Source organism: Bombina bombina, chromosome 2, assembly GCF_027579735.1.
Source record: "Bombina bombina isolate aBomBom1 chromosome 2, aBomBom1.pri, whole genome shotgun sequence".
In the NCBI taxonomy this organism is placed as follows: domain Eukaryota; kingdom Metazoa; phylum Chordata; class Amphibia; order Anura; family Bombinatoridae; genus Bombina; species Bombina bombina.
Window position 1 is genome coordinate 295212922 of NC_069500.1, and position 11232 is coordinate 295224153.

Here is an 11232-nt window from a genome sequence, read left to right on the forward strand (position 1 = left end):
CGGGCATGAACGAAGTGCGTCAGAGGCCTCTGTGGTAGCCGTGGTTAATAGCCGCTCCAGTCTTCACATGTCATAGTCTAATCTGCTTAGGTCCCTTCGTTCTCTATGTTTAGGGCATTCTTTTCCGCTATGAATGCGGTATTTAATTATACTTAATGGGGCTATTTCAGACAGATTTGTGGAGCTGGTTTGCAGAGCTCCGGTGTTACACAGCCATCTTTGCTGCGGCCAGCTCCGCCCCCCCATGAAAGTTTAATTTTAACTAGACTGTTCCTTAAATACTAATATCTTTTGTTAATGTCTGTTTTGTTAATCTCTTCGCCATATTTGGGGGGCAGATGTAATGATAATTTCATCTAATGAATACATTTCATATTTTTATATATTTTACATATTTTTTTTCTTTTTTTTTTTTTTTTCTTAATAGCTGTTCCTCAGTCAAACACACATGTAAAAGAAAAATTACCAAATAAAAGCCCATTTGGGAAGCAGCAGAAAAACCGTCAAGAACCACTTACAAATCAGTCCTTGAACAGTAGTAAAAACCGCAGAGAACCGCAATATCGAAAGCCACAACTAAGCAAAAGTCCAGCTGTAAAGCAACAGAGTAAATTTGATGAAAAACCGCTACATCCCTCTTGGGAAGCCAGTAGAAAACGCAAAGAACAGCTGTCTCAAATTACAGCATTTCAAGGGAAAAAAATAATATTCGATGATTAGATGTTTTTTTTAAAAAAAAATTATATATATATTTTATGTTTTGGGAATATGTATTTGTGTATACCCTCCACATGATCTTATAATAAATCCACTATGTGAAATGCTCATATTGTGTTGCATTGTTTTTGTTTTTAGTGGTGTATTCACATATATAAAAAAATACAAATGTATTTCCTATGGCATGGAGAGTCCACGATTCATTTAAATTACTAGTGGGATATTCACTCCTGGCCAGCAGGAGGAGGCAAAGAGCACCCCAGCAGAGCTGTTAAGTGTCACTTCCCTTACCCATAACCCACAGTCATTCTCTTTGCCTCTGTCAAGGGAGGATGTGCGAAGATGGTGTCTGTAGATATTTAATCCTTTAATTGGTACTTTTCCCTGCAAGCAAGGATTTGGGGCTATGCTCTCTTTAGTAAGAGTAATGGTGGCTTTTAGCAGTTAGAAGGCGGCGAGGTGTTCCTTGCTTTATTTCTAACAACTATGCTATCCCCATTCTAGAAAACCAGAGTTGGTTACTCTTTTTTCTTTCTCTACAGGTCACTGTTAGATGTGGAGTAATCTGACACATCTAAAAAAAAAACTATTCCCTGCCTGACTGCTGCTTCCACAGGTAAATGCTTTCCCTTCTAGATTAGAAGGTGCCAGCACCCTAGGAGTTAATTGTACACTTTTTATTTCTGTGGAGTTTGGACGGTGAACAGGGGAACAAATGTGCTAATACAGAGCGTATCGATTTCTGGGTAGGAAACATGTAAGGGGCACTGCATTAGGGACTTTCTGGCTGAGAGCACTCTTATTTATATAGTGGGCTATATAGGTGTCTGGGCTCTGTAAATATGGGGTAGTAAATCCTCCTTTACGATTTAGGAGGTGTTTTTTGGTGTTTTTGTTTGTCTGAGTGTTGGCAGCATACAGTTGCGGTCATGTGACTTTTCCGTCTCAGCCGCTCTGCTATGGCCTTAGTTAGAGGTTTAGTGCCTCTCTATACGAATCGCTCTGTTTTTGCACGGTTTCTGTCAGAGTGAGAGGCTGGTGGTGTGTCATGTGACAGTTTGTTTTGCACTTCCATTATCCGGCTCCGGTGCAGAACGGAGTTTCTCTGATGTGGTGACTTCGTCAGAGGCTGTTCGTGGACGGCTGGAGAGGACCAAGAACATAGTTGGGACTTCTCTATTGGTCACTAGGAGCGGTAAACCCTCAGCAGAGCTGAAGTTTATGGGTTCTGGGTTTTACTTTTTTCAGCTATCAGTAAAAACCGGTTGCAGGCATCTTAGCTTGCTTATTTTGTTTTATAGAGTTAGTGAATCTTATAAAACTTTGCTGATTCACTGTCATTATGGACACTAATGAAAATGTGTTTGTCAGTTGACAAATGTTTGTTTTTGCTTGGAGGCTCAGGTGGTTCCTCCTGTGCAATTTTGCTCCTCTTGTTTAAATAAGACTTTATTATTTTAAGATACGATTTCTCCCCCAGAGCCTTCTGTCTCTCAGGATAATGTTGTCCTAGCAATGCTTCAGTTTTCCCCCCAAACGTCCCAAGCTTAACATGCAGTGCCCTTCGATTTCTCTCAACAAAATCTGGGTGGTGTTTATTTACCTGGGGATTTCGCTGCGCAGATAACATCTGCTGTTTCAGCGGCCTTATCAGCCTTTCCAGTTGGTGGTAAGCGCAAGAGAAAATCTAAAAATGTTAGTGTTAATAAGGGTTCTGACTCCGCTAAGGCTGCGTTAGTCAGTATATCTCAGCTCTCTGATGAGAATGATACCTCAGTGGCTTCTAAGGGCGAATTGTCAGATTCTGATACTGTAGTGACCAATTCTGCAGATTCAGAGGAGATTAATTTCATATTTAAGTTAGAACACCTCTGAGTACTTTTAAAGCAGGTTCTTGCTACTTTGGAAGAATCTGCTTTGTCTGTTGTGGAGAATCCAAAGAGGTCTAGTAAACTTAATAGGGTATATGATGTGTCCTCATCCGTGGAAGTGTTTCCAGTTCCAGACCGTATGGCAGATATTATAACTCAGGAATGGGATAAACCAGGGATTCCTTATTCCCCTGTTTCCTTCCTAAGATAGGGAGAGTCCACTGCTTCATTCCTTACTGTTAAGAAATATAACACCTGGCTACCAGGAGGAGGCAAAGACACCCCAGCCAAAGGCTTAAATATCCCTCCTACTTCTTCATTACCCCAGTCATTCTTTTCCTTTCGTCATGTTAGGAGGTTGCAGAGAAGTGTCAGAAGATTTGGAGAGTCCTGATAAAGGATATCTGCTCTTCGAGTTAGGACTGGAGTGTCAAAGGGACAGTCTACACCAGAATTGTTATTATTTTAAAAGATAGATAATCCCTTGTTTACCCATTCCCTAGTTTTGCATAACCAACACAGTTATATTTATATATTTTTTTTACCTCTGTGATTATCTTGTATCTAAGCCAGTATTGAGAAAGGTCCCTGAGGACCGAAACTCATTGGCTATATACTGGTATTGCAGCTCAGAATATATCTGGTGAGTAGAATACTTTTATTGCTGTTTTATGGTGATTTTATTGCACTATGTCCGTTTTCTGTACACTTTTATAGGTACAGGAGGATATCCCAATACATTGATAACCCTTTGAGAAGAGGAACACCAACCCAGCACCTTACACATTCACATTTGGAATAATTTGGAGCTATCCACAACCCTTATATTATTTTATTTTATTTGAACATTATTAGAACATTAATTTGATTATTCTACTGCATATTTTTCTATATATATTTTTTCTTCAGAAGGATTCACAATTTGCAAGGACTTTCATAGGCCAATTTCTCCTGTTAAGTGTGGTCAGTCCACGGGTCATCATTACTTCTGGGATATTATCTCCTCCCCTACAGGAAGTGCAAGAGGATTCACCCAGCAGAGCTGCTATATAGCTCCTCCCCTCTACGTCACCTCCAGTCATTCTCTTGCACCCAACGAATAGATAGGATGTGTGAGAGGACTGTGGTGATTTAATTAGTTTATTACCTTCAATCAAAAGTTTGTTATTTTATAATAGCACCGGAGTGTGTTATTCATTCTCTGGTAGAATTTGAAGAAGAATCTACCTGAGTTTTTTTCTATGATTTTAGCCGGAGTAGTTAAGATCATATTGCTGTTTCTCGGCCATCTGAGGAGAGGTAAACTTCAGATCAGGGGACAGCGGGCAGATTAATCTGCAAAGAGGTATGTAGCAGTTTGTTATTTTCTGACATGGAATTGATGAGAAAATCCTGCCATACCGTTATAATGTAAAAGCCTTAAATGCAGTAGATGTAGCTGGTATCAGGCTGTCATGTATGTATATTTTACACTTCAGTATTCTGGGGGATGGTACTTCACTGGATTATACTGTATGCATAGACTTAACCTAATTTGCAGGGACTTGCAATAGGTTTTAAATAACAATTAATTTATTGAGGTTAAACGTTTTTTTGCTGGCATGTAAAAACGTTTATTTCTCTGAGGTACTGGGTGAAAAAATGTTTTGGGCACTATTTTCTCCACTTGGCAATAGTTTTGTTTAATTTAAAGCAGTTCACTGATCTCTCTCACTGTTATGTGTGAGGGGGAGGGGCCATTTTTGGCGCTTTTACTACGCATCAAAAAATCTCAGTCAGAGGTTCATTTTCTTCCTGCATGATCCGGTTCATCTTACAGAACTCAGGGATCTCCAAAGCCTTGTTTGAGGGAGGTAATCATCACAGCAGAGCTGTGAAGTGTAGTTTACTGTGATAAAAAACGTTTTTTTTTTTTGTGTATTTTTTCTGCTGCCAGGGTTAGTTATCCTTGCTAATGGGAACAATCCTTTGCTAAAATTGTTTATTTCTTACAAAGATTTGATGCTATAACTTAGTTATTTTCAACTGTCATAATTTTTTCTGTGCTTCTTATAAGCACAGTTCGTTTTCATATTATTGTAAATTACTTAAAAAGCATTTCCAAGTTGCTAGTTAATTGTAAGTTTGTTAAACATGTCTGATTCAGAGGAAGATACATGTGCTATATGTGCTAATGCCAAAGTGGAGCCCAATAGAAATTTATGTACTAACTGTATTGATGCTACTTTAAATAAGAGTCAATCTGTACAAATTGAACATATTTCACCAGACAACGAGGGGAGAGTTATGCCGACTAACTCGCCTCACGTGTCAGTACCTACATCTCCCGCTCGGGAGGTGCGTGATATTGTAGCGCCGAGTACATCTGGGCGGCCATTTCAAATCACATTACAGGATATGGCTACTGTTATGACTGAAGTTTTGGCTAAATTACCAGAACTTAGAGGCAAGCGTGATCACTCTGGGGTGAGAACAGAGTGCGCTGATAATATTAGGGCCATGTCAGACACTGCGTCACAGGCGGCAGAACATGAGGACGGAGAACTTCATTCTGTGGGTGACGGTTCTGATCCAAATAGATTGGATTCAGATATTTCAAACTTTAAATTTAAGCTGGAAAACCTCCGTGTATTACTAGGGGAGGTGTTAGCGGCTCTGAATGATTGTAACACAGTTGCAATACCAGAGAAAATGTGTAGGTTGGATAAATATTTTGCGGTACCCGGCGAGTACTGATGTTTTTCCTATACCTAAGAGACTTACTGAAATTGTTACTAAGGAGTGGGATAGGCCCGGTGTACCGTTCTCACCCCCTCCGATATTTAGAAAAATGTTTCCAATAGACGCCACCACACGGGACTTATGGCAAACGGTCCCTAAGGTGGAGGGAGCAGTTTCTACTTTAGCTAAGCGTACCACTATCCCGGTGGAGGATAGCTGTGCCTTTTCTGATCCAATGGATAAAAAATTAGAGGGTTACCTTAAGAAAATGTTTGTTCAACAAGGTTTTATATTGCAACCTCTTGCATGTATTGCGCCTGTCACGGCTGCAGCAGCATTTTGGTTTGAGTCTCTGGAAGAGACACTTCAATCATCTACACTAGATGAGATTACAGACAAACTTAGAACCCTTAAGTTAGCTAACTCATTTATTTCAGATGCCGTAGTACATTTAACTAAACTTACGGCTAAGAATTCCGGATTTGCCATTCAGGCACGCAGAGCACTGTGGCTAAAATCCTGGTCAGCTGATGTTACTTCCAAATCTAAATTGCTTAATATACCCTTCAAAGGGCAAACCTTGTTCGGGCCCGGGTTGAAGGAGATTATCGCTGACATTACAGGAGGTAAAGGCCATGCCCTGCCTCAGGACAAAGCCAAACCTAGGGCTAGACAGTCTAATTTTCGTTCCTTTCGTAATTTCAAAGCAGGAACAGCATCAACCTCCTCTGCACCAAAACAGGAAGGAGCTGTTGCTCGTTACAGACAAGGCTGGAAACCTAACCAGTCCTGGAACAAGGGCAAGCAGGCCAGGAAACCTGCTGCTGCCCCTAAGACAGCATGAATCGAGGGCCCCCGATCCGGGACCGGATCTAGTAGGGGGCAGACTTTCTCTCTTCGCCCAGGCTTGGGCAAGAGATGTTCAGGATCCCTGGGCGTTAGAGATCATATCTCAGGGATACCTTCTGGACTGCAAATCCTCTCCCCCAAGAGGGAGATTTCATCTGTCAAGGTTATCAACAAACCAAATAAAGAAAGCAGCTTTCCTACGCTGCGTACAAGATCTTTTATTAATGGGAGTGATCCATCCAGTTCCGCGGTCGGAACAAGGACAAGGGTTTTACTCAAATCTGTTTGTAGTTCCCAAAAAAGAGGGAACTTTCAGGCCAATCTTGGATTTAAAGATCCTAAACAAATTCCTGAGAGTTCCATCGTTCAAGATGGAAACGATTCGAACAATTCTGCCCATGATCCAAGAGGGTCAGTACATGACCACAGTGGATTTAAAGGATGCTTACCTTCACATACCGATTCACAGAGATCATTACCGGTATCTAAGGTTTGCCTTTCTAGACAGGCATTACCAGTTTGTAGCTCTTCCATTCGGTCTGGCTACGGCTCCAAGAATCTTCACAAAGGTTCTGGGTACTCTTCTGGCGGTACTAAGACCACGAGGAATTTCGGTAGCTCCGTACCTAGACGACATTCTGATACAAGCTTCAAGCTTTCAAACTGCCAAGTCTCATACAGAGTTAGTACTGGCATTTCTAAGGTCGCATGGATGGAAGGTGAACGAAAAGAAGAGTTCTCTCTTTCCACTCACAAGAGTTCCCTTCTTGGGGACTCTGATAGATTCTGTAGAAATGAAGATTTACCTGACAGAAGACAGGTTAACAAAGCTTCAAAATGCATGCCGGGTCCTTCATTCCATTCAACACCCGTCAGTAGCTCAATGCATGGAGGTGATCGGCTTAATGGTAGCGGCAATGGACGTAGTACCTTTTGCACGCCTACATCTCAGACCGCTGCAATTGTGCATGCTAAGTCAGTGGAATGGGGATTACTCAGATTTGTCCCCCACTCTGAATCTGAATCAAGAGACCAGAAACTCTCTTCTATGGTGGCTTTATCGGCCACACCTGTCCAGGGGGATGCCATTCAGCAGGCCAGACTGGTCAATTGTAACAACAGACGCCAGCCTACTAGGTTGGGGCGCTGTCTGGAATTCTCTGAAGGCTCAGGGACTATGGAATCAGGAGGAGAGTCTCCTTCCAATAAACATTCTGGAATTGAGAGCAGTTCTCAATGCCCTTCTGGCTTGGCCCCAGTTAACAACTCGGGGGTTCATCAGGTTTCAGTTGGACAACATCACGACTGTAGCTTACATCAACCATCAGGGAGGGACAAGAAGCTCCCTAGCAATGATGGAAGTATCGAAGATAATTCGCTGGGCAGAGTCTCACTCTTGCCATCTGTCTGCAATCCACATCCCGGGAGTGGAGAACTGGGAGGCGGATTTCTTAAGTCGTCAGACTTTTCATCCGGGGGAGTGGGAACTTCATCCGGAGGTCTTTGCCCAGATACTTCGACGTTGGGGCAAACCAGAGATAGATCTCATGGCGTCTCGTCAGAACGCCAAGCTTCCTCGCTACGGGTCCAGATCCAGGGATCCGGGAGCGGTTATGATAGATGCTTTGACAGCACCTTGGACCTTCGGGATGGCTCATGTGTTTCCACCCTTCCCGATGCTTCCTCGATTGATTGCCAGAATCAAGCAGGAGAGAGCATCAGTGATTCTAATAGCACCTGCATGGCCACGCAGGACTTGGTATGCAGATCTAGTGGACATGTCATCCTGTCCGCCTTGGTCTCTACCTCTGAAACAGGACCTTCTGATTCAGGGTCCATTCAAACATCAAAATCTAACTTCTCTGAAGCTGACTGCTTGGAAATTGAACGCTTGATTTTATCAAAACGTGGGTTTTCTGAGCCAGTTATTGATACCTTAATACAGGCTAGGAAGCCTGTTACCAGAAGGATTTACCATAAAATATGGCGTAAATACTTATATTGGTGCGAATCCAAGAGTTACTCATGGAGTAAGGTTAGGATTCCAAGGATATTGTCTTTTCTACAAGAAGGTTTAGAAAAGGGGTTATCCGCTAGTTCTTTAAAGGGACAGATTTCAGCTCTGTCCATTCTTTTGCACAAACGTCTGTCAGAAGTTCCGGACGTTCAAGCTTTTTGTCAGGCTTTAGCTAGGATCAAGCCTGTGTTTAAAACTGTTGCTCCACCATGGAGTTTGAACTTAGTTCTTAATGTTTTACAGGGTGTTCCGTTTGAACCCCTTCATTCCATTGATATCAAGTTGTTATCTTGGAAAGTTCTGTTTTTAATGGCTATTTCCTCAGCTCGAAGAGTCTCTGAGTTATCTGCCTTACATTGTGATTCTCCTTATCTGATTTTTCATTCAGACAAGGTAGTTCTGCGTACTAAACCTGGGTTCCTACCTAAGGTGGTCACTAACAGGAATATCAATCAAGAGATTGTTGTTCCATCCTTGTGTCCTAATCCTTCCTCGAAGAAGGAACGTCTGCTACACAATCTAGATGTAGTCCGTGCCCTGAAATTTTATCTACAGGCAACTAAGGAGTTTCGGCAAACGTCTTCCCTGTTTGTCGTTTATTCTGGCCAGAGGAGAGGTCAAAAAGCTTCGGCTACCTCTCTCTTGTTTTGGCTTCGTAGCATAATATGATTAGCCTATGAGACTGCTGGACAGCAGCCTCCTGAAAGAATTACAGCTCATTCTACTAGAGCTGTGGCTTCCACTTGGGCCTTTAAGAATGAGGCTTCTGTTGAACAGATTTGCAAGGCTGCAACTTGGTCTTCTCTTCATACTTTTTCCAAATTTTACAAATTTGACACTTTTGCTTCTTCGGAGGCTGTTTTTGGGAGAAAGGTTCTTCAGGCAGTGGTTCCCTCCGTATAAAGAGCCTGCCTGTCCCTCCCGTCATCCGTGTACTTTTGCTTTGGTATTGGTATCCCAGAAGTAATGATGACCCGTGGACTGACCACACTTAACAGGAGAAAACAAAATTTATGCTTACCTGATAAATTCCTTTCTCCTGTAGTGTGGTCAGTCCACGGCCCGCCCTGTTTTTTATGGCAGGCTAAAGATTTTTTGGATTATACTCCAGTCACCACTACACCCTTGGGCTTCTCCTTTCCCGTTGGTCCTTTGGTCGAATGACTGGAGGTGACGTAGAGGGGAGGAGCTATATAGCAGCTCTGCTGGGTGAATCCTCTTGCACTTCCTGTAGGGGAGGAGATAATATCCCAGAAGTAATGATGACCCGTGGACTGACCACACTACAGGAGAAAGGAATTTATCAGGTAAGCATAAATTTTGTTTTTTTGGATACATTTTTAGGACACATTTTTAGGTGTACACCTTCATTACATCGACTTATTTTTTCACATATGGGTTGCTGATCACAACTCATATATTTATATATATTTTTTATATATATATTTTTTTCTTTTTATATTTTTCACACATTTTTTTATTTTCTCACCTGGATTGGAGTTTTCTACACATAATATATATATATATATATATATATATATATATATATATATACACACTGCTCAAAAAAATAAAGGGAACACTAAAATAACACATCCTAGATCTGAATGAATAAAATATTCTAATTAAATACTTTGTTCTTTACATAGTTGAATGTGCTGACAACAAAATCACACAAAAATTAAAAAATGGAAATCAAAATTTTCAACCCATGGAGGTCTGGATTTGGAGTCACACTCAAAATTAAAGTGGAAAAACACACTACAGGCAGATCCAACTTTGATGTAATGTCCTTAAAACAAGTCAAAATGAGGCTCAGTAGTGTGTGTGGCCTCCACGTGCCTGTATGACCTCCCTACAACGCCTGTGCATGCTCCTGATGAGGTGGCGGATGGTCTCCTGAGGGATCTCCTCCTAGACCTGGACTAAAGCATCCACCAACTCCTGGACAGTCTGTGGTGCAAAGTGAAGTTGGTGGATGGAGCGAGACATGATGTCCCAGATGTGCTCAATTGGATTCAGGTCTGGGGAACGGGAGGGCCAGTCCATAGCATCAATGCCTTCGTCTTGCAGGAACTGCTGACACACTCCAGCCTCATGAGGTCTAGCATTGTCTTGCATTAGGAGGAACCCAGGGCCAACCGCACCAGCATATGGTCTCACAAGGGGTCTGAGGATCTCATCTTGATACCTAATGGCAGTCAGGCTACCTCTGGCGAGCACATGGAGGGCTGTTCGGCCCCTCAAAGAAATGCCACCCCACACCATTACTGACCCACTGCCAAACTGGCCATGCTGGAGGATGTTGCAGGCAGCAGAACGTTCTCCACGGCGTCTCCAGACTGTCACGTCTGTCAAATGTGCTCAGTGTGCCCCTGCTTTCATCTGTGAAGAGCACAGGGCGCCAGTGGCGAATTTGCCAATCTTGGTGTTCTCTGGCAAATGTCAAACGTCCTGCACGGTGTTGGACTGTAAGCACAACCCCCACCTGTTGACGTTGGGTCCTCATACCACCCTCATGGAGTCTGTTTCTGACCGTTTGAGCAGACACATGCACATTTGTGGCCTGCTGGAGGTCATTTTGCAGGGCTCTGGCAGTGCTCCTCCTGTTCCTCCTTGCACAAAGGCGGAGGTAGCGGTCCTGCTGCTGGGTTGTTGCCCTCCTACGGCCTCCTCCACGTCTCCTGATGTACTGGCCTGTCTCCTGGTAGCGCCTCCATGCTCTGGACACTACGCTGACAGACACAGCAATCCTTCTTGCCACAGCTCGCACTGATGTGCCATCCTGGATGAGCTGCACTACCTGAGCCACTTGTGTGGGTTGTAGACTCAGTCTCATGCTACCACTAGAGTGCAAGCACCACCAGCATTCAAAAGTGACCATAACATCAGCCAGAAAGCATAGGAACTGAGAAGTGGTCTGTGGTCACCACCTGCAGAACCACTCCTTTATTTTGGGTGTCTTGCTAATTGCCTATAATTTCCACCTGTTGTCTATCCCATTTGCACAACAGCATGTGAAATTGATTGTCACTCAGTGTTGCTTCCTAAGTGGAC

General features: G+C 42.9%; 1 protein-coding gene across 2 annotated transcripts in view; it reads left to right on the top strand.

Annotated features, from left to right (window-relative positions):
* The window catches only part of SRFBP1 (serum response factor binding protein 1), a 307243-nt gene extending 306416 nt beyond the window's left edge, over positions 1-827 (top strand). For both annotated transcript variants that reach the window (XM_053701596.1, XM_053701598.1), the window contains one exon: positions 428-827. In XM_053701596.1, coding sequence (XP_053557571.1) covers positions 428-720 — 293 coding nt within the window. In that variant the 3' untranslated portion in view covers positions 721-827. The remainder of the gene's footprint in view (positions 1-427) is intronic.
* The last annotated feature ends 10405 nt before the right edge of the window (positions 828-11232 follow it).